Source organism: Schistocerca cancellata, chromosome 1 (genome assembly GCF_023864275.1).
Source record: "Schistocerca cancellata isolate TAMUIC-IGC-003103 chromosome 1, iqSchCanc2.1, whole genome shotgun sequence".
NCBI classification, from domain to species: Eukaryota; Metazoa; Arthropoda; class Insecta; order Orthoptera; family Acrididae; genus Schistocerca; species Schistocerca cancellata.
The window spans coordinates 696,316,339-696,341,432 of record NC_064626.1 but is presented as its reverse complement, the minus strand read 5'-3'; the positions used below and the strand labels follow the sequence as shown (position 1 = coordinate 696,341,432).

General features: G+C 43.3%; 1 protein-coding gene across 1 annotated transcript in view; it reads left to right on the top strand.

Moving 5' to 3' along the window:
- The window catches only part of LOC126162117 (uncharacterized), a 69,060-nt gene that overhangs the window by 24,600 nt on the left and 19,366 nt on the right, over positions 1–25,094 (top strand). Inside the window, exon 2 of the mRNA XM_049918407.1 lies at positions 20,993–21,145. Within this exon, the coding sequence (XP_049774364.1) occupies positions 20,993–21,145 (153 nt within the window). The remainder of the gene's footprint in view (positions 1–20,992; positions 21,146–25,094) is intronic.

Here is a 25,094-nt window from a genome sequence, read left to right as displayed (position 1 = left end):
GACACATGATCTAGGTCTACTTTCTCTACAGGAAGGTGGTTCGGCTAATACGAAGCCAGTCGCAGTTTCCGCGTGTATTTGCTTTCCCGACAGTCACTCTCTGCACGGGCCGTGCGTGTGGCCACGGAAGCCTATTCGTTTGGTCATGACAGCGCGCTAGGAATTTTCCTTGCGTAATCGTGTGGACCAAGACTGCTGCAACACGTCCCTCGTCCCATGTCTAGCACTCTCTTCATAAAACATTCGTATAGGCCGTAGGTGCATCACAGTACTTCTGTACACGATGTCACTAAAGTCAAGTGATAGTGATATGCACGTATACAGACGACGGTAGTATCGCATACACAGGGCAACAGACTCATCGCAGAATGGTATTTGGATCTAGACGCATGGGACATTCCGTTTCGAAGATTGTTAGGGGATTCAATATTCCGAGATCGGCAGTGCCAAGAGTGTGCCGAGTATACCAGATTTCAGGCATTACCTCCCACCACGGACAACGCAGAGGCCGACAGCCGTCTTTTAATGATCGACAGCAGCGGCGTTTGCGTAGAGTTGTCAGTGCTAACAGACAAGCAACACTGCGTGAAAACACAGGAGAAGTCAATGTGGGATGCACGACAGACGCATCCTTTAGGACAATGTGGCGAAATTTGGCATTAATGGCAACAGAAGATCGACGCGAGTGCCTTTGCTAACAGCATGACATCGCCTGCAGCTCCTCTTCTGTGCTCGTGACCATATCCATTGGACCCTAGACGACTGAAAAACCTTGGCCTGGTTAAAGAGTCCCGATTTTGCTTGGTGAGAGCTAATGATAGGGTCGCAGATACTACGAAGCCATGGACCCAAGTTGTCGACAAGGCACTTTGCAAGCTGCTCATGGTTGCAGAATGGTGCGTTCTGTGTTTACATGGAATGGGCTGGGTCCTCTGCTCCAGCAGTACCGATCATTGACTGGAAATGGCTATGTTCGGGTGCGTGTTCCCAAACAACTATGGAATTTTTATGGATGACAGTGTACCATGTCAGCGGTCCACAGTTCTTAGCGATGGGTTTGAAGAACATTCTGGACAATTCTAGCGAATGGTTTAGCCACCCACGTCGCCCACGTCGTCCACCTAACATTTATGGGCGTAATTGAGAGGTCAGTTCGCGCACAAACTCTGCACCGGCAACACTTTCGCAATTATGTACGGCTATAGAGGCAGCTGGCTCAATATTTCTGTAGGGGACTCAAACGACTTGTTGGATCCATGCCACGTCAAGTTACTGTACTACGCCGAGCGAAAGAAAGTCCGCCACGATAATAGGACGTATCCCATGGCTTTCCTCACTTCACTGTATTCAACCAATACTTTCTTTGTAGTCTGTCATTCTCAGTAATAAGGTTTCCGAAAATAAAGGTAAAAGTGTTATACCTTTCATTGCCTTTAAGAGGTGCACTGTGCCTTCAATAAATCTCTACAGCTCTGAAGCTATATAAGCTAGACGGGAATTATCATCTAATTAGACATGAGTTGATGAAAAAAAAAGCCTGGCATCGAAAAGACGAAATTTCTGTCATATAAGCTTAAACGTTTGAGAGTCAGTTTCTCTTAAAAAGAAGAACCTTCAAGCTAGAATTTTCTAAGTGATTCTGACCGTGGATTTAGATATTTGTCAATGACTAAATCCAGGTTTACTTAAAGGTGAAGGCGCTCAAATGGTTCTGAGCATTATGGGACTTAACTTCTGAGGTCATCAGTCCCCTAGAACTTAGAACTACTTAAACCTAACTAACCTAAGAACATCACACACATCCATGCCCGAGGCAGGATTCGAACCTGCGACCGTAGCGGTCGCGCGGTTCCAGACTGTAGCGCCTAGAACCGCTCGCCCATCCCGGCGGTGAAGAGGGTAGAATGGTTTAAGAAGAAGACAGAATGATCACAAATGTGCGAACAAAAAACGTATTCAACATCTTAGATTTATAAATGAAATGAACAGCCTAGGACTCCTACTTCATAAAGATCCACAAACGTAATGGACACTCCTTCATTTACATCGCAATTGTCTCAAAATGAAACAGTGCACTGATCAAACTGGCTTTTATGGGCTGCTGCAGACCGAAGGCAGCAGTGAGTAACAAGAAAGATAGCATTTGAACTACAACACCCAGTTCTGTTCCAGGGAGGCCATTATGTCAATATGAAAGTCACGGTACTTTTTTGAAACGCTTACAAAAAACTAACATAGATTCAGCCCTCTTTCCAATAACTGATAGGAAGAGCATCACTTTTTGAGAGACACGTAACGGTGCAGAGTCGAGCACGTGAATGTTGGTATTTTGTTCAGTTGATACGTTCCCTTGAATTAGTCTCGAGTACACCAAGAGCGGCCATCGTTGACGTCACTATAGATAAATACGATACATACAAAAGCCGGAAGTGTGTTGCTTCCAAGGAACTAAGAACCGAGTGGTACCCTCTATTGCAGCAACTTTCGTCGTAATGGCTGGTCACGCTTCATATACACTGGGAGCTAAGTGTACGGCATTGGAAAAAATAAAAAATAACTACCCAGTCTCAATTGTAAAATCTCTTCACCACACGACAATCGCATTTTTTTGTTACTAGTATACGTAAAGTTCGGAACTCAAATATCAACAAATATCAGTCTGCAAAAGCAGTTAATGTGCAACTCTCAAGACTTCTCGAGCAAACAGAATTTGTAGTTTTCCGAGCTTCTGTAATATTTTAAGGCTAAGTGTACTTTTCGACAAGTAGCGTGGCTCCGTAGCAGAATTTTCGCTAGCTACATACAATTCCCGGTTTCGATTATCGGCCGACGCAAATTTTTAAACAAAACTGTATGTTCTATGAGCATTTCCGTGAAGCATAAAATACATAAAAATGGAAAAAAGTCGGTAAAGCTCAAGGTTGATAATCGCTGAATCACTGGTTCGACTATTACTTCGGTCATTATCTTTTTCGTATCCTCCTCCGTTCAGCTTGAATACCTGCATCATTTAAATATATAATTAATCGAATATACGCTAATTAACGAATATTTGACTGCCGTTTTTAGGAAAAATGGAAATATCGACGTCGTCTTATTTCTAGTTATATAGTGCATACAAAAATGCAGTTTTCATTGCAAATATAAATTCTTAATTATCGGTCTTTTATAAAAGATTGTAATAAAGATTGTATAAATTAAAAACATTATAAATCTATTTTTTCATCCTTCTTCATAGGAAAGTTGGACAGCAGCAGAAATTATTAACGAACAAGTTAACACAGTAAACACAGGGGCCGGCCGGAGTGGCCGAGCGGTTCTAGGCGCTACAGTCTGAAACCGTGCGACCGCTACGGTCGCAGGTTCGAATCCTGCCTCGGGCATGGATGTGTGTGATGTCCTTAGGTTAGTTAGGTTTAAGTAGTTCTAAGTTCTAGGGGACTGATGACCTCAGAAGTTAAGTCCCATAGTGCTCAGAGCCATTTGAACCAGTAAACACAGGATTAATTCTCGAAGTATATGAAGACTCATGACAAATAATGCACCAAGAAACAGGGTCTAGCTCATGCAATAGTAACAACGATGAGTTCTCTCAACTGGAGCACGAACGATGGTGGTGGAGCCGTGACTGTGGCGGGGGAGGGGGCGGGGGCGTTTGCGTAGCGTCATGTAGCGAAGAGGCACCAAGTGCGAGTGGGCTGTTTGGCTGCCGCCGGCGTCCTATACTTTTTTTTTTTGCAACTTTCATTTTTCACGAGATGGGTGCAAGCGGGCTCATGGAGGGCTTAATGTCCTTTGGAAGCTTAGCTTAAACTTACGTTTTGCTGTTGTGGCACTCTTTATTTGTTAGGTTGGGTAGGGAACTTCCTATTATCTGAATCTACTTTCCTACTTACTCCCTCTCTCTCTCTCTCTCTCTCTCCCTGCCAACTTTGACGCCCTTGGGGTGGTATCGATACAAGATACCACGTTAAAGATGCTCAGAAGAGTTCAAAATCGATTTTTTGAGGTTTTTTGAGAGAGATGCAAATTAATTGCTATCGCAATTAATTTACAGTTCTCTCAAAAATTCTTAAGAATTTGAGGTCGATTAATATTTCAGTTCTCAACTTTCCGTGCCGTAATATATAAAATTACAGAAATCCGATAGCCGTGTGGTCTCCTTGTTAGACGTAGATTGTTTGTTATGCAACCAATTTATATATGTGACGGCTAACATGACACCTCTAGCAAAAACTCATTTCTATTCGTTTGTGTATGGTAATATGAAAGTCTTTTCGTGTTGTATAAGTCCTGGTTGACTGATTTCAATATTTTCTTTCATCACTTGAAGCAACGAAAGGTTTCCATTTTACACTATAAAAAATTAACAGAATCATATGTCAGGTTTGTGAGCTTGCTGTGATATTCTCGTGTGTCGTCAACATCGGCACCTGACTAGTGTGCACACCCTGCCATACTTCCTGAACTTAGCGCTCGCTGAGCTTCTGACAGACGGTCGACGGAGTGTCTGTGTACTTTCCATGTTCCAGAAAGTGCCTTTAACGTTATTTTAGACAATTAGACGAAATATTTTCATTCAACAAAATCCCTTAACCCGTTTTTATGTCTGTATGTGAAGGCTAATCTGAGGAGCTACTGTAAAGATTTTGATACGATTTGCGCTAATAGATACACAGATTTTGCGACGCAGGTTTCTGTATGTAATTCGTTACTGCCACGCCGGACACGTCGTCCGTCAGTAGTGCCACCCGTGTAAAGCTGCGGCAGGTCGCTAGTTGCATTGTAAAGAAGGTTCTACAGAGTGAAAAAGTCTAGAGAATAACTTAATAATCACAATAGACATAGTATGTTTTTAGGTCTAATTCTCGTCGCGATAATTATTACAGTAGTGGCCATTAAAATTGCAACACCAAGAAGAAATGCAGATGATAAACGGGTATTCATTGGACAAATATATTATACTAGAACTCACGTGTGATTTCATTTTCACGCAATTTGGGTGCATAGATCCTGAGAAATCAGTATCCAGAACAACCCCCTCTGGCCGTAATAACGGCCTTGATGCGCCTGGGCATTGAATCAAACAGAGCTTGGATAGCGTGTACAGGTACAGCTGCCCATGCAACTTCAACACGATATCACAGTTCATCAAGAGTAGTGACTGACGTATTGTGACGAGCCAGTTGCTCGGCCACCATTGACCAAACGTTTTCAATTGGTGAGAGATCTGGAGAATGTGCTGGCCAGGACAGCAGCCGAACATTTTCTGTATCCAGAAAGGCCCGTACAGGACCTGCAACATGCGGTCGTGCATTATCCTGCTGGAATGTAGGGTTTTGCAGGGATCGAATGAAGGGTAGAGCCACGGGTCGCAACACATCTGAAATGTAACGTCCACTGTTCAAAGTGCCGTCAATGCGAATAAGAGGTGACCGAGACGTGTAACCAATGGCACCCCATACCATCACGCCGGGTGATACACCAGTATGGCGATGACGAATACACGCTTCCAATGTGCGTTCACCGCGATGTCGCCAAACACGTATGCGACCACCATGATGCTGTAAACAGAACCTGGATTCATCCGAAAAAATGACGTTTTGCCATTCGTGCACCCAGATTCATCACTGAGTACACCATCGCAGGCGCTCCTGTCTGTGGTGCAGCGTCAAGGGTAACCGCAGCCATGGTCTCCGAGCTGATAGGCCATGCTGCTGCAAACGTCGTCGAACTGTTCGTGCAGACGGTTGTTGTCTTGCAAACGTCGCCATCTGTTGACTCAGGGATCGAGACATGGCTGCACGATACGTTACAGCCATGCGGATGAGATGCCGGTCATCTCGACTGCTAGTGATACGAGGCCGTTGGGATCCAGCACGGCGTTCTGTCTTACCCCCCTGAACCTACCGATTCCATATTCAGCTAACGGTCATTGGATCTCGACGATCGCGAGCAGTAATGTCGCGATACGATAAACCGTAATCGCGATAGCCTACAATCCGTCCTTTATCCAAGTTGGAAACGTGGTGGTACGCATTTCTCCTCCTTACACGAGGCATCACACCAAAGTTTCACCAGGCAACGCCGGTCAACTGCTGTTTGTGTATGAGAAATCGCTTGGAAACTTTCCTCGTGTCAGCACGTTGCAGGTGTCGCCACCGGTGCCAACCTTGTGTGAATGCTCTGAAAAGCTAATCATTTGCATATCACAGCATGTTCTTTCTGTCGGTTAAATTTCGCGTCTGTAGCACGTCATCTTCGTGGTGTAGCAATTTTAATGGCCAGTAATGTACTTAAAACACGTTTTCATTTTACTCATCGGAATAAAAGTTGTTATTGCTGTTGGCACAAATGTACCAAAACATGTTTATGTGTTAGAGGATAGCTGTTTGGATAACAGATGACCCAAATTTCTATAAAAGGTGCCCATGTTGGACAGCGGCTTCTGTTCCACGCAACTATTATGTTATTCTGGATGGTAAGGCTGCGTGCGGTTGTTGTTGCCCAGCAAAGGGCGTGAAGAGACCAGTGCCTTCTTGACCTCGGAAATGTACTTCACATACGACGGTTACCCACTGAGTGGCTGAGGTCAGACACGCTAACGTCTCGCCTCTTGCCCATCCCCTATTCGCCTGTCACTCCGACGGCCAGCAGAAATCTGACGACATCCAAGTCATCTAAAATATCGAACCGTTCCATTCATTATAGTGATAGAAGTACTCTCTCTCCAACACGCAAGCTATCTCTAATTCAGTTGACTTTGAAGTATAGTTTTTCTTTTCGGCTATATCGAAGCGGTTGAAATTGGGAGTAGTACAGTAAAAGCGGAAGTGCTTAACTCACTTTTTAAAAGTTCCTTTCCCAAAAAAAAACTCATGCATATTGCCCCAGAACCATTGAAAAGATGAATAAATAGATATTATTGTCAGTTGAGTAGAGCAACAGCTAAAATAGTTAAAACTGAACGAAGTTCTAGGGCCTTATGGTATCCGTACCAGATTATGTACTGAATCTGCAACTGAGATAGACTCTTTTTTAACTATAACCCCTCGAACAACATGCCGTGCCCATTAATTGAAAGAAAGCACTGGTCCATCCTTCTACGAGAATGGTAGAAGAGGTGATTTGAAAGACTACGTCCACTACTCATGACCACCATTTGTTGTAAAATGTTAGAACATATTCCTATCGCAAACGTAAAGATGTATCTCGGACAAAATGACCTCCTCCATGCCAACCGGCATGGAACCCGGAAACGCCGATCATGTGTAACCCAACCTGCATTTTTGGATGAAGGCACTCAGGTGGGTGTAGTATTTCTTGATATCCGAAAAGCATTTGACGCAATACAGTATCTCTGCTTATTATCAATGGTGCGGTCGTATAAGGTATTAAGCGAAATTTTGGTAGGGAGGACGCAGTAAGTTGGCTGGAGAGTCATCTACAAACGTAACTTCGGGTCTGCCCCAGGGAACTGTTTTGGGACCTTGCTGCTCATGTGGTATGTTGATGATCTTGCAGACAATATTAATAGTAACGTCATGCTTCTTGCGGATGATGCAGTTATTTATAATGAACTACAGTCTGAAAAAAGCTGTACAAATATTCAGTCAGATCTTGATAAGATTTCAAAGTCGGGCAAGGACTGGCTACTTGCTCTAAATGTAAAATTATGCACATAGTGAAACGAAAGAAACGTAGTATCCTACGACTATAGTATCAGTGATTCACAGTTGAATTCGATCATCTCATACAAACATCTGGTTGTAACAGTTTATAGGGATATGAAATGGAATGATTACATCGTTACAGTCATTGGTGAAGCACGTGGCAGACTGTGGTTTATTGGTTGGATACTAGGGATGTACAATTCGCCTTCAAAGGAGATTGCATACAAAACTCTCTCCCGACTCATCCTAGAATACTGTTCAAGTGAGTGGGAAACGTACCAAATAGGGCTAACAGGCGATATTGAACGGACACAAAGAAGGGAAACACGAATGTTCAAAGGTTTGTTTGACCCGTGGGAGAGTCTCATGAAGATGCTAAGAAACTGAACTGGCAGACGCTCGAAGATAGACGCAAACTATCATGCGAAAACATACTTGAAAAGTTTCTAGAACCAACTTTAAGAGATGAACCTAGGAATGTACTACAGGCCCCCCTACGTGTCGCTCCCACATCACCGTGACTAGAGCTCACTCATGTTACCGTGAACATGTACCAGGATGTTTGTTTTAATATTTAAGCAGTCGTTCAACATGCGCTCCATATGCGAATGGAACTGGTATTGTCTCTAATGGCAGGTACGATGGGACGTACCCTCTGCCATCCACTGCATAGTGGTTTGCAGAATATAAATACAGATATAGATGTTGACAGAGAGCCGGCCGCTGTGACCGAGCGGTTCTAGGCTCTTCAGTCCGGAACCGCGCTGCTGCTACGGTTCGAATCCTGCCTCGGGCATGGACGTGTGTGATGTCCTTAGGTTAGTTAGGTTTAAGTAGTTCTAAGTCTAGGGGACTGGGGACTGATGACCTCAGATGTTAAGTTTCACAGTGCTTAGAGCCATTTGAACCAGTTTTGTTGACAAAGCACAGACATTAATCGCCTTCCTATAAAGTGTATTACAAAATACCTGATATAAACACTGTGCACTTACGTGAGTGGCTGCTAACATATTAGGTAATCCACTGTTAGCAATACTTATCACACCAGACACAATATTAGTCACTACAATAAAAGAGCACACTAGTTACTTTGTAGCGCTGTGCATGCTGTAGAACTGGGACGATGCAGTCATGTGACTCTCCAACACTGTCGTAAGTCATGACAGTAAATGTGCGTGTCAGTAAATGCATCAGCCTGGGGAAGTGACAGAATGGGAGAAAGGAACCATCGTGTTTGGACGTGCCCATGCCCACCCAACAGGAACTGATGATGTCAGCGAATGCGCGTCCATCTCAACTAATGTCCTACCAGACAATGTGAAAGAAGGTGCATGATATCGATTGGATATTTGGAATCGTGTACATTGCAAAAGGACCTTGCTCACAGCGACACATGAAGCTAAACGTCTCCAGTGGGCACAGATTCACAGAAATTAGACGGTAGTTGAACTGAGGTATGAATTGTGGTCGGACGAGTCGCGATGTTGGTTCTTTTTCTGCGATGTGTGGCCTCGAGTGCACCACTGGCCCGATTACGCATTTAACCTGTAGTCTGTGGAGGCTATTCTCACGGTGCCCTAGACATCAGAAGCCAACGGCACCGCGCACACCTGATTCATCGTGTTGGTTGCAGCAAGCTCAGCCCCTACAGTTTAGATGCCACTGGACTTCGCAACTCCATAACTCAGTAGCCACGCCAGCATAGGGTGGTCTGGCCAAGTCACCAGGAGGCAGGTTACACGGCATCTCTTCACGCACGCGCCTTGTACCGTGCGTAAAATATGCCCGCAAGTGCCCATCCGCCAGGCAGCTATTTAGGCTGGTTCACGAGCGCTGGAGAGCAGTTCTGTCGCTGCCAGCAACCTGACGATCTCCACCGTCCCGCGCCAAGGACTGGGCCGTCTGCTTTTGGAAAGCACTCCGCCTCCTCAGCTGGGAATCAATGTGATTAGCGACGGGCTCATTGAGATTTTGTATAAATCTTCTGTTCTTCTTCCAACCGTGAGGATAGTGTCAGACGGGAAGTTTCTATCCCTTTTGGACTTACATATTTCGTTACTATTAGCTCTCAATACTTCTTTAGGGCGTAGAAGACCGTAAGAGTTGCTAAGTGTTTATTTTTCTTAGCTGAAGCTATGGTTTGGACTTGGTTTTAAGCTCGAGTGAGAAACTTATTTTTTGGTTTTAACCTGAAGTTATTAGTACTTCAAGACTCTTTCAGTACCACTGAATAAATTACATTGTGATTCCTGAATTTTAAATGGCTCTGTTATTTACGTACCATCATTTATTTTCTTTCACTTATTGAAGGACTAGCATCCATTTTGTTTCACTTGCTGAAGAACTGTCCTTTCCTTTGTTTCATCGCGAAGAATAATTTTGTGGGAATTATGTTAAATAAACTTTGGTTTGTTCCCTATACCGGGGCTGCTTACTTGTGCAGATGCATCAGATATAGTTCAGGCCTGATGTCGTTCTGTGATTCAAATTCAAATGGTTCAAATGGCTCTAAGCACTATGGGACTTAACATCTGAGGTCATCAGTCCCCTATACTTAGAACTACTTAAACCTAACTAACGAAAAGACATCACACACATCCATGCTCGAGGCAGGATTCGAACCTGCGACCGTAGCAGCAGCGCGGTTCCGGACTGAAGTGCCTAGAACCGGTCGGACACAACGGCCGGCTCGTTCTGTGATGTTTTGGGGATGTTTACCGCACCGTGACTCCGGCCCAATTCCTCACGTTACCGTGAACATGTGCCAGGATGTTTGCTTTAACATTATCGCTGAACAAGTGTTGCTCTATCTTCATGATGAGTAAGCTGTGAACTTTTCCATAAAAGCCGGGTTAACAGGACTGGACTAACCAACACCCAGACTCCTTATTGCAGCTCGCCTGGCCCGCTGCATCACCCGACCGTAATCACATAGTCTGGGACTATTTGGAAAAATGGGCAAAACGTGGCTATCAATGACGCCGCATTCTGGTAACTCTAGGAGGTGTAATACTCAGTTAGTGACTTCAGCTGGATGTGGCGTACCCGGAAATATTTGTCGACTCTCTCTCTCGCTGAATAAAGACCATCATCAAGGTTAGAGTACGTATTATACGGTATTAGCGTGATATCTCCTGGGGATTACTAACATTTTGTCCAACGTGGGCATGTACAAACCGAATAGCTTATAGGGAAGTCTCGAATAATGATGACCTCTTCTACTGCTTCAGTCAATTAATTAGATAAATCTGCAAGCGAAGTGTGGTTGCTGCGATTACTCTCGTAACACAGCACTAACATGGTGTGGGGTTAACCAATATAGAATCTGCAGAAGAAGGTACCAGAAATGACATAACATAGCTACCCTTGAATGATATCTTCGAAAGATATGTTGACAGTGTTTTAGTGATATATTAACGGCTGTCCACACCAGCCCCTTTACGTAATAAGAGTTTCCCGTTGGCTTTGCGCTGACACACTTATCAACAGGAAGTGGCCGCGTTTAGCGGGTATCCCATAATTCTGAATACGTAATCACTGGAGGGTGCTAGAGAGTGATTCATTGACTTGCTTGTCGGAGAGACTGGAACATTTTCGTCCGTGAGATACAAGCACAACCGGTAGAGCCCTCAATTATGCAACAGGACTGTAAACGTCACGCCTAGAATCTGAACCGTTGTATTCGATAGTCACTAACAATGCACCCGTTACAAAATTAATAAGTACTACTTATTTTCCTTACTGACAATCATTACTCACGGCAGCCCTGACTTGTTGCTTTCGCGAAGCAGTGAACGTGCAGATTTTTGTTGACTAAAGGAATCGTACGATCGGATAGTGGAGAGCAGGAAGAGCAGAGGTGTCCGCAAATATACTCCATTTTAAAATGTTGTAGACGATAGGTGAGTTGTTTGCATACCTCCTGTGACTGCTGTAACTCATTAGAATTAAGGTATTGCTACCATTAACCATCCCGATTGAGCACTATCTATGCTGCTAAATTCTGCAGTAAATAGTAATCCAGTATGAAATTGTATTTATGGTCTGCTGCATCAAACCCTGCTTAACCTCTGGCGTGCCACAGGGGAGTGTTATGGGACCATTGCTTTTCACAATATATATAAATGACCTAGTAGATAGTGTCGGAAGTTCCATGCGGCTTTTCGCGGATGATGCTGTAGTATACAGAGAAGTTGCAGCATTAGAAAATTGTAGCGAAATGCAGGAAGATCTTCAGCGGATAGGCACTTGGTGCAGGGAGTGGCGACTGACCCTTAACATAGACAAATGTAATGTATTGCGAATACATAGTAAGAACTATCCTTTATTGTATGATTATATGATAGCGGAACAAACACTGGTAGCAGTTACTTCTGTAAAATATCTGGGAGTATGCGTGCGGAACGATTTGAAGTGGAATGATCATATAAAATTAATTGTTGGTAAGGCGGGTACCAGGTTGAGATTCATTGGGAGAGTCCTTAGAAAATGTAGTCCATCAACAAAGGAGGTGGCTTACAAAACACTCGTTCGACCTATACTTGAGTATTGCTCATCAGTGTGGGATCCGTACCAGATCGGGTTGACGGAGGAGATAGAGAAGATCCAAAGAAGAGCGGCGCGTTTCGTCACAGGGTTATTTGGTAACCGTGATAGCGTTACGGAGATGTTTAACAAACTCAAGTGGCAGACTCTGCAAGAGAGGCGCTCTGCATCGCGATGTAGCTTGCTCGCCAGGTTTCGAGAGGGTGCGTTTCTGGATGAGGTATCGAATATATTGCTTCCCCCTACTTATACCTCCCGAGGAGATCACGAATGTAAAATTAGAGAGATTAGAGCGCTCACAGAGGCTTTCAGACAGTCGTTCTTCCCGCGAACCATACGCGACTGGAACAGGAAAGGGAGATAATGACAGTGGCACGTAAAGTGCCCTCCGCCACACACCGTTGGGTGGCTTGCGGAGTATAAATGTAGATGTAGATGTAGATATAATTATGCGGCTCCATGTGCATGGCTGACGCCTTCGACGTTTCTCGCTGTTAATGCCTACTGCTGATATCTTCAAATATTTGCCAAAAGAGCTACAGTGTTATTTGAAACAAGACATCAGCCAATGTTTATGTATGGAACATATGATGGGCGCACAAGTAAAGCGACACATTTTCTTCTGAAAACAGGTTCGTTTTATTCAAGTTTCCAATACACCAAATTATTCCCCATTCTTTTGGCTACAAAAAACTATTTTTCAACGTAATTTCTGTTCGATGCGACGGCCTTACGCCAGCGTAATGGGTGGGCCTGTATTCCCGCATGGTGCTGCTCTGCTGGTTGACTTCGCAGCCAACTTCTTCCTGCATCAATAACCTCGCCATCATTCGCACAAGCAATTTCTCACAGAAGGTCTTTCGTTACTCTTAACTGTCTTCAGTTAGGCTGCGAGGAACCCAGCGTGCTCACACCTTTGAGTACCCCAATTGGTGGACGTTTCAGCAGTACCAACACAGACGTCTAGTTGTGCAGCGAGTAGTTTGATTGTGATCCGTTGATTACCTCGAATGAGAGTGTCGACACGTCCCAGCATTTCAGGCGTCAGAACTGTGTGGGGACGAACGGCACGCGGGAGATGTGGCAGGTTGGCGCGACCTCGTTGCGACGATGACAGACGTTTTGCCCAACGACTCACCGTGCTTCTGCTCACTGCCAGGTTTTCGTAGACATTCTGAAAGCGTCTATTAATGTGTGCGATGCTCTGATTTTCCGCCAAGTAACTCATAGCCTGCTTCCGTTGCAGATGCCACTTCGGGGGTTACGTATAGCGCCGCCAGCTATCGGAACTTCATGGAACTACAGGGGCTGAAGCAGCAATACACTAGTTGTGCCATAGCAAAATCCGCATTTTTTTCAGCCGAAACTGACCGAGAAAAAAAGTGTTGCATTATTTATTGAACGCCGCTCGTATAAAACTCGAAAACAAATACGAATTAAAACCAATAACGAAATAAATCTACATTCCGATTACTGTACGAACAGAACTGCTGTTATGGTGCATATATATAATATAAAAGCCTCGAAAAAAAAATGCTCTTAACAAGAAAAGCGTTAAGATTTGTGGTAAGTTCCTGTGGGGCCAAACTGCTAAGGTTATCGGTCCATAGGCTTACCCACTACTCAATCTAACTTAAACTAACTTACGCTAAGGACAATACACACACCCATGCCCGAGGGAGGACTCGAACCTCCGACGGGGGGAGCCGCGCGAACAGTGGCAAGGCACCCTAAGACCGCACGGCTACCCCGCGCGGCAAACGCGTTAAGACTTTTGCGTCTGGTGGCAAGGAATGCGCATTGCGAGAACTAATACAAGAGGCGAAGTTAACACATCTAACAGCAAAAAATTCGTATGAAACTAACGAAGAGGACTGAGTTGAGTGTGTCCGGTAAAAAAACTTGCTGGTAACGACACGTATTACCGATTATCGAATCGCTGAGTCGACTGTCATAGAACACCCTTTACTCAGAAATGAATATTCAACAAATTTAAAAACCGTATTATGCAAGCACAAACTGAACGAGAGAGGAATCGCGCCATTTATCTGTGACAGAGAAGTATGTGTCACGCAGCAGTTCGTCGGCAGTGAACTGACTAATCGTTTCTTTTGAAGGAATGGCCCTCAGCAAGACATGAAACCAAAAAGTTGTCGAAAATCAGAAACGAAGCAGCTAGTTTAATCGTGAACTGTATCTGAAAATCATATGTTTTGGACGATGGTTGTCGGTTATTCGAGACTGCTTTCTGATTTTCGTAAGACGTATTAAGTACAAGTTGTGATATTTCTTTACTGCGCTACATGACAAAAGAAAGTGAAGCACTCAGAACGGGAGGAGGAAAAGGAATGAAACTTAGCAGGTTTATATGGTATATGCTGTTACGTCACTGATTACGAAACCGAGTCGAAATTACAAAAGCATGGCAGTATGAGACCACTGCCCGGCGTATTTGTGTCGAGGTCCGGTGAGCTGGTCAGTCTGTGGATGGTTTTTAGGCGGTTTTCCATATGCCTCGGTAAATGCGGGCTGGTTCCCCTTATTCCACCTCAGGTACATTATGTCGGCGATTGCTGCGCAAACTAGTTCTCCACGTACGCGTACACCACCATTACTCTACCACGCAAACATAGGGGTTACACTCGTCTGGTGTTAGACGCTCCTTGGGGGGTCAACAGGGGCCGAACAGCACAGTAACCCTGGGTTCGGTGTGGGGCGGCGGAGGGGTGAAGTGGACTGCAGTAGCCGTCGTGGGGTTGTGGACCACTGCAGCTGCGACGGGGGCGGAGCCTCTCCGTCGTTTCTATGTCCCCGGTTAACATAACATAACATTACATGAGCCGACTTATCAGTATGATGTTGCATCCCTTCTAGTCTGGATGCATGTACTTATTTGGTTGGGAAGGGTGTTACAAAGCCAGTTGTCTGCCATCCTGAGGCAGGATCGCCCACAACGAGGCCACATTTCACACTCTGTCTCACACGAGTACGAGGCACCTTCGTATCCCTCATGGCGATCACTCAACACGTGACGCTGTTCATGCCACTTATGTGCCCTACCAGACCTGGCAACGACACTGGTGTACTCTGATGGCCGTTCAGCCTGTCTCAGAGAATTACAACTCTAATCTTATACAAGTCCTCCCCTCGCTCACAGAAAGTTCCGTACCTGAAGACTGGAAAGTTGCCCAGGTCACACCAATACCCAAAAAGGGAAATAGGATTAATCCGCTGAATTACAGGCCCATATCACTAATGTCGATTTACTGTAGGGCAGGGCTGCACAACATACGTGCTCGCGGAGCAAGCTGTGAGCAGCAAGGCGCGAGCACGGAGCAGCGCGAGCACGCTACCCCCACTACCGGACCAGAGCGGAGAGCGGGGAAAGTCACGTGGGGCACACAACAGCTGCCGCCAGTCAATGTAAATCCGCGGCCACCACCACTGCGACAAATGAAACAAATAAAGGAGAATGTACACATGCCACATAATTTTATTAGCTTAGTGTATGCATCTACATTCGCATTAATTTGTGAACTGTTACACAATAAAAGGTGTCACTGAAGTGTGGGATTCTCGGTTATCTTGTACTTTTTGCCCTTTACAATTGCGTCTATGTTCGGAGTAATTGTTCTTGTGCATCGTAGGCGCAGCGTGCAGTTTAAATTTCAATCAGACAACGCGTTCCTCAGGCGCGTCTTGTTACATTTCATTGCAGAGAACAGTTGTTCACAAACATACGTGGAACCGAACATTGATATTATTGTAGCCGCCAGTTTGTGCAAACGAGGAAATCTATCCTGAGGGAAGTGTCTGTAGAATTCCAAAATGTTTTTCTTGTTCTGAAATTTGTCTCTGTATTCTCTGTCACACTGCAGGTCAATAATTTCTTGCTGCAGCTCAGGACGAATCTCTTAAATATTCGCTGAATATGGAGAGAACAGATCAAAATCACTGTCTAGTGCTGTCAGATCTTGAAAGCGCTGATCAACTAAACTATGTGAATAACGTTCACAGTCTTTGTGAACATCTTGCATGGATGATAATTTAGGAAAATGAGCTAGGTTTCCTGTTTCCAGCTGACTCACCCAAAGTGTCAATTTCATTTTAAAAGCTCGTATTCGATCTATGAAATGAGTAATTAGCGGATCTTTACCTTGTAGTGAAATGTTCAAAGCACTCAGATGGCTAGTTAAATCTGCTAAGAACGCGAGATCACATTCAAACGTGCGCGCGCATTTCCCCTCCCTCCCCCCGCTCCCTACTCCGCGACCTTGCACCTGCTCGCGAGCACGTGCCTAAGCAGACGCGAGTACTCGCGCTCAAAACCGGCCAGTTGTTAAGCCCTGCTGTAGAGTTTTGGAACATACACTATATTCGAACATTATGAAGTAACTCGAAGAAAACGATTTATTGACACATAGTCAGCACGGATTCAGAAAATATAGTTCTTGCGGAGCACAACTAGTTCTTTATACTCATGAAGTAATGAGTGCTATCGACAGGGGATGTCAAATTGACTCCATATTTTTAGGTTTTCAGAAGGCTTTCGACACCGCTCCTCACAAGAGTCTTCTAACCAAACTGTGTGCCTATGGAATATCGCCTCAGTTGTGCGAATAGATTGGTGCTTTCCTGTCAGAAAGGTCACAGTTCGTAGTAATATACGGAAAGTCATCGAGTAAAACAGACGTAATATCCGGCGTTCCCCAATGAATTGTTATAGGCCCCCTATTGTTCCTGATCTATATTAACAACACAGAAGACAATCTGAGTATCCCTCTTAGATTAGTTGCAGATAACGCTGTCATTTACAGTCTTGTAAAGTCATCATATGACCAAAATGAATTGCAAAATAATTTAGATAAGATATCTGTGTAGTGCGAAAAGTGGCAATTGACCCTGAATAAAGAAAAGTGTGAAGTTATTTGCATGAGTACTAAAAGAAATCCGCTAAATTTCGATTACGCTATAAGTCACACAAATCTGAAGGCTGTAAATTCAAGTAAATACTTAGGGATTGCAGTTACAAATAACCTAAGTTGGAACGATCACATAGATAATGTTGTAGGTAGAACAAACCAAAGACTGCGATTCATTGTCAGAACACTTAAAAGGTGCAGTAGATCTAATAAAGAGGCTGCTTACACTACACTTGTCCGCCCTATTCTGGAGTATTGCTGTGCGGTGTGGGATCCGTATCAGGCCGGCCGGAGTGGTCGAGCGGTTCTAGGCGCTACAGTCTGGAACCGCGCGACCGCTACGGTCGCAGGTTCGAATCCTGCCTCGGGCATGGGCGTGTTTGATGTTCTAAGTTCTAGGGGACTGATGACCTCAGAAGTAAGTCTCATAGTGCTCAGAGCCATTTGAACCGTATATATTTGTCTAGTTCGACAATTGCCACATGACTCGATTCATGACTTCCTTGGAGCTGAGAACACACTCCAACGACTGTTCATATTTTATCTACAACAGCTGAGGTATAGTTTGTTGGTAACTCCATAGAAACCAGAAGGTATCTCTTTCAGGAGCCAGGGACAAATTCTCAGAAAAATAGTAATAAATGATCAGAAAATAGAAAGAGTAAACTCATTCGAATTAGGGAATACTATTTCACTCATGACAGAAACAGCCATACAAAAGAGAGCAGAAAGCTTTAATTACATTAAGGGGCTCCGGAACGCCCTATACTTGCAATGTTAAAATAACGCTTATAAATTACATCTTTTCTCACAAAGTATTTGAGGTAGGAAGTTGAACTTTTTACAGATTATTTATTGGAATATGGGCTACAACTTAACACAGGGATTTTACAAAATTTTAGTTCAGTTATTAAAGATGATTTTTTTCAATTGTAATGAAAATTCACAACATTTTTTTGCAATTTTTTATTTATATATTCAAAAATATACAGTTTTTTGGAAAAAGGCTGTGTTAAATTATGCAGAAGGTACTGTGTAACATTTACTGAAAGTTTGAAACAAATATGTTTGGAAGATCCTTAGAAAACATGTAATTAGTATGAGAAAATAAAAGTTTTGGGAATCGGGCGACAAAGATTGGATTAACTTTTTAGTGCATTCCAGGTCCATAAGATGGATTATCTTCATCCTCTGCAAACTCCTCCTCCAGCTTCCTCTTGTTCCTCCCCCTGTTTACTCTTGCTTGTATTTCTAGATTCTTTACAGCCCTGTCTGCAGCCCGAAGGCGTTCCTTGTCTAAAGCAAGCATCGCTCGTACCATGTTAGAACCTATCTTCATTCCCATATTTCTAAATACCTTGCACCTTACAATGTTGCCATCATTGAAAGTCGCAACAGCATCATACACACCAAAGTGAAGTGTTTCTATTCCAACAAATACAGTCTTGGGGATTCTCGACCATATAACACTATTTACACTTTCATTGAGGTTTTGAGTTTTTCCGTGAATACACTTTTTCAACAGTTCAGGTGCTGCTAAGTCTCTGAAAATAGGTTTAGCCACAACACATAATTTATCTCACATCACTAAAATGTACCTGATGAACACGGACGTTAATAATAACACCATTTGACAGCAGTTTAACAGCGCCACAGTGGGTCACGCCCATGTAGAACACATTTCAAAAAAAATTTAAAAATAGTTGTAGTCTTCGGAATTGAATAAATTATATATCTATTAAAAGGTAATAGTCTGCAGATTCAGAAAACGCAAAAAAGTAAAAATTGAACTTTTCATGATTTTGAGCCTTTCCGGAGCCCCTTAACAGAACAATCTATGGAACCCTAAGAACTAAAGTAAGAAAGGATTCTCTACCTAAATTCTACAGAACGATGTCAGTGACAAATACGACAATTGGAAGCGAATAAGTGAATCGTGGAGAGTAACAAAAAGAAACGAAAAAAAAACTACAGGCATTGGAGATATGACTCTTTAGAAGAGTAGCTGGGCACACACTATCTGACTTGAGGATGTATGCTTGCATAAAAAATAACTGAGAGTAAAAAGCTTAAACGAGCAGATCAAGGAACATACGAACAACTGCAAGGACTATGTCACAAGAATCGATGACGACAGAATACCAGAACTAATGACGAATTATTAGCCAGTGTACAGAAGATCTTTAGGAAGATCGAAGGAAAGGCATAAAGATCAACAACTTCGACCAAGAGCGTGTAATAAACCAATGCCTAATACATACAGAAAGAAGAAGGAGACAGGTCATATTAAAACTATTATAATTTTTTAAGTAATTGTGATTTAATAAGTACTGAAACTACACATAAAACCTTGCTCCAATGTAAGAGGGATCCTGAAGGCAGTAATCTGATCAGGTTAAATAAATAAAAGTAATATATACATGCACTATCATATTTGGAAAAAGTAATTATATAAATATATACCATTATTATTATAAAGAGAAAGACATGCAGTAGATCCAAGTCGGGTGGTGATACATTGAGTCAAGAAAGTGAGCTGGATCAGACAGTGAGCTAGGACAGCCAGCGACTTAGATCACCCGATGAGGTGGACCAGCCAGTAAGCTGCTGAGAGGGAAATGACTCCTGAATGGCTTCATGATCCACTATATTCAAGCAGTGGCTGAAGATCACTGCTCATGAGACTCACATCATAGGTGATATCACATTCCAACTGTGATGCTCTTTCAAAGAATGAGAAGTAACAACTCTCTCAAACATTTATTTAAGATTTTCTCTTCGAATCGTTTTTAACCGTTCACAATGTTCCTCAGTAGTGGAGGGGAAGCCGAGACAAAAAACTTAACACAGCACATTTATGTTCTATCAAGTCGAGAAACCGCCTCAAATTGGCCTACAAAAACTACCTAAGATAGAGCTCATCGGTCTCACATGAGATTTGCAGTATTCGTTCACTCATTTTCTGCAAACTATTAGTTCTAGAGAAAAAAACGAATACTATCTTTTTTGTAGGAAATGTAATGTAGTTTAATTTCATACTGGGATATGTTTTCGCTGGAGGTCGCGTTTTTCGAGTGATTCAAGAAAAGCGTACAAACCTCACACTCATCACCCTCCCCCCACTCAGGACATCTAGTATTCATAGCATTTCCTCCTACCATTGTAAAAAAAATGTGGAACTAAAAATTATTTCTCATACCTTTTTTGGGTTTCATTGTTTGAACAATTAAGCAGAGGGATTAGTCATCTATTTTGTTTATATTATTAATTACTAATAGTTTGCGCAAAAAGAGCGAGAGAATATTGAAAACCTCACGTGAGGCACATACATTGTAGCTTAAGTAGTTTTTGTAGGCTAGTTTGAGATAGTTTCCTGACTTGATAGACCATAAGTGTCTTATGACTTCCTCCACATCATTGTTGCAAACAGTACCATTGGCGCTCCAAATCAAGTGGGAAAGTATTTTCTGCATTAATGTAGTGCCCTGAAGAACAGATCTTTCTTCCTTTTCTATTCTTTGCATGGTCGAGAATAGCTGCACACATCAGCAAGATTTGCAAGACCATATAGGCATATCGTCAATAGCTCGTTTTTTTGCGGCTGCAGAAATGTTTCCTTCGGTGTGGAACATGGGTCTCTGTTGCAGCACCCTCTCGCAGAATCTTCGTCATGCTCACTACTGTCACCAGACACTTAGGATCAGGCGATTTTTCCAAATCACTCATCGGTCACTCCTTGGGAGGATCTGGCTTGTTGAAGCAGTTCAGGGGCGCATCGCCCATATCTACAACCCTGTAGGGCGTTACTGCAGATGCCAGCGCTAACTTGATGCACATGTGTGATTGTTGCAGGTGTTGTGGGCTGGTGTACTGGTGGCACTGCTGGTGGCAGAGCTCGTACTGAGCGCACCACAGTACAGTGGGGATCCAGGCGAGGGCCGCACATTTGGCCTGCTGCACAAGAAGAAGAAGAAAAAACCTGGATGCCGTGGACGCTACTTACAGGTGAGCCACGGTTGTGTATCGCTAGCCAGCGACTCACTCTTGCTCTGGCAAAATTCTGCCATTAGCATAAAAGCTTTTGTTTTTAGTTCCATGCAGTTGTACGTATGTCGATGTTTCGAACATTTTTCCAAGGATCCTGACGAGAGCGATTCTTAGAAAGATGTAGATGTAATACACATTTAAAGTGCGTCTGTAGCTAGGGGCTGTACATCTGAATAGTTCTACCTTAGCTTGTGTACCCTAAGGTTACAGCCGCGCGGTGTAGCCGCCTGGTCTAAGGCGCCTTGCAACGGTTGGCACGGCTCCCCCGTCGGAGGTTCGAGTCCTCCCTCGGGTATGGGTGTGTGTGTTGTCCTTAGCCTAAGTTATTTTAAGTTAGATTAAGTAGTGTGTACGCCTAGGGACCGATGACCTCAGCAGTTTGGTCTCATAGGTACTTACAACAAATTTCCAGTTTCCTAATGTTACAAGGAACTCAGTATAGGTTTAGATCCTCATGTCTGAACAACAAACGTTCTTACACGCTGCCTGACAAAAATGTCAAGCATCGTTGGATATCAATGTAACATCGTACATGTAAAAACCATTGGCAGGTGCGTAAACGATTACTGTTGCAATTCTCCGTGACAGCTAAAACGGCTACCAGAGTGCATTAATGTTCTTCATATTCAGTAATGTTACCAGGTCTGTTAGGGTAGGGTAAGCTGTCCTAAAATTGATACAGCCGAAACTGTCCAAAAAATGATACACCCAGTCTGTTCATAAGAAAATCATACCTATCACAAATATTGCTACAGCTAATTAGGAATACTTAGTCATAATTTGTTTTTCCGTTAGAAACTTCAGTTTTGAGTTACATTTTAACGAACAGCACTTTCAGACTGAAAATAAACGTGCACACAGCTCTAGAATATTTCCCACACTTAAGCATATATTGACTAAGTACCCACCAAATTTGTGTTACATACACAGAAAATTGTTCTGTGTCTACCGAGTTATTCATATTGCTACACTTATTACATGGAAATAATTTTAGGCAGTCAATATAATCCTTAAATATGAAACGCTCCATTCCAAAATACCGGGTCATCAAAAAGTCAGTATAAATTTGAAAACTTAATAAACCACGGAATCATGTGGATAGAGAAGTAAAAATTGACACACATGCTTGGAATGACATGTGGTTTTATTAGAACATAAAAAAAACAAAGTTCACAAAATGTCCGACAGATGTCGCTGGACAGCAAAACTGCTACCGTGACGGGTGAGAGGTACGCCGATATGTTAAAGAATCGCATCATCCCCAGCCTGGCTGATAAACACCTGCTGGGACGTACGATGTTTATGCAGGATGGCGCTCCACCCCATATTCTTAGACGCGTGAAAGATCTCTTGCGCGCGTCGTTTGGCGATGATCGTGTGCTCAGCCACCACTTTCGTCATGCTTGGCCTCCCAGGTCCTCAGTCCGTGCTATTATTGGCTTTGGGGTTACCTAAAGTCACAAGTGTATCGTGATCGACCGACATCTCTAGGGATGCTGAAAGACAACATCCGACGCCAATGCTTCACCATAACTCCGGACATGCTTTACAGTGCTGTTCACAACATTAGTGCTCGACTACAGCTATTGTTGAGGAATGATGGTGGACATGTTGAGCATTTCCTGTAAAGAACATCATCTTTGCTTTGTCTTACTTTGTTATGCTAATTATTGCTATTCTGATCAGATGAAGCGCCATCTGTCGGACATTTTTGAACTTTTGTATTTTTTGGTTCTAATAAAACCCCATGTCATTCCAAGCATGTGTGTCAATTTGTACCTCTCTCTCTACATTATTCCGTGATTTATTCAGTTTTCAAATTTATACTGACTTTTTGATCACCCGGTATTATACTATAGATTCCCAAGAGTGATACACTATCGCCTACAACCCAACCACCAACCACACAGCGGCCTACCGCGGGTTACCACTCTTTCCATATGCCAACAACACAACTGCCGGAAACCACACTTCCAGCACTAAACTCATTGCAGAAACAGAAAAGCCTCCAAACAAAAAAACAAAAAAGGAGCAGACCGAAAGCAGGAGAGGCAGAAAGCTATGCCTATGAGCGAAACTGTCGCAAGTGTTCAAAAAGGAAAGGAAACTGAGCAGACAAATCTGTTTCCAGCACCTCTTTGAAGAGTTACAACAGCAAGGATGATGTCGATCCCTTTGGATAATCCACGTTAGATCCTATTGTAATGACTTATTTAGCGCATGTGGGTGGAGGAGATTATATCTCGGCTAAATTTTGAGGAGGAAAGAGGAATTCATAGAGCTACAGATATGTCTGCACGTTACAAAAAACACTAGGAGTTATGTCTCTTACTTCTGAGCACAAGGACAAAACAGTTTTCCAGACAAATGAAAAGATATTTCTGTTATTAATAAGAGAGATGTGATAGGGAAACCAGCAATTCGTCATGCTGCCACTGGAGTGGGAAATATCAAACGAGAAATCTGCTGTGTGTTTAAATGTCCTTGTGATCTTCATGAAAAATATAAGGTAGTGATTATCTTTAGTGTATCCCATATTGTTGTATTAGTTTCAACATATTAAGAATAACTGTAAACAGTTCCTACGCTTGCTGATTGACTTTATAATATTAAAAATAGGAAAAACGGAGTAAAGGAATTTCTGCAGTTCTCTCTGACGTACATTTCATGCCGTAAATATCCTAGAAATATCCCCGCAGAAAAACCATATATATATATATATATCGTTTTTAGTGTTCTCTAACTCATTTTCTATCTTCAGTGTACGTAACAATATCACATGTGTATCATATTTTGAGCGAGCTGTATCACATTTTAAAGTATTAAATACAGTGTCAACTTAAATCAGCTTAAACTCTCTAATAATTACTATTTTTTCCTAATTATTCATCGTTTTCTTTCAAAAAACAGATTAATTTTTCAATTTTGTGTCGTATTTAGGTCACCTTATCCTGTATAGGGAGCATGAACACCATCAGATGTCGAGGGATCACTGTGAATAACACAGAGATGCTGTGTAATCAGCACCTCACAGATTTTGAAAGAGGCCTCATTGTGAGTCTTCGTTTTGCCAGCTGACCAAATCGTGCAGTAACCAGATTTGTGGGGCATTCGGATGTGACAAGGCCTGATGTTGGACTGCTTGGGAACAGAGGACAGACATACACGTGGCCAAGGATCTGGTCGACCACGTTTGATCTCCACAACGGAGCATCATTGTACTGAGCACCAAGCACGTTGTAAGCCTTTACATCAGCACCTGCCGTTCGAAAACGAATAATAGACTCCGTGCACCATTGATGGGAGACTAGCAACAGCCACAGTACGGAATTACCGTTCGAAGCGTAGCTTGCAGTTTACACAACAACACAAACCTCTGCCCTTGGAGTGGTGTCGTGACTGGGAAGCACGGACAGCTGATGAATAGCTTCACCTTGTCTTTAGCGATGAATCACAGTTTTACACTACCCCAGATGATCATCGTCGGCTTGTATGGCAGTGGAGCTTGGGAGAGGTCCCGTTCTTCCAGTGTTTTGGAGAAGCACGGTGGTGTAACTCGTACCGTTGTGGTGTCATGCTGTTGGGAGCCATGAGGTGTGAGTTCGGGCCACAACTGGTAGTGACTGAGGTAATTCTGATGGCTCAACGAGGCGTCATGGGCCTCCTGCGTCCTCATTTATTACTTCTCAAGCGACAGTTTTCAACAGGACACTGCTCGTCCGCACCATGAACTGCGTGTGTGATGTTGAGGTACTCCCGTCGCCACCAAATAAATACCCAGGTGTGTCCCAAATAGAGCACAGGTTATACCTGTTTGGACGGCAACTCTTTCCCGCGCCAGTATCTAGAATATCAAGGATCAGATACAACAGTTGTGGGTCAGCTTCACTCAGGAGAGGATACAACG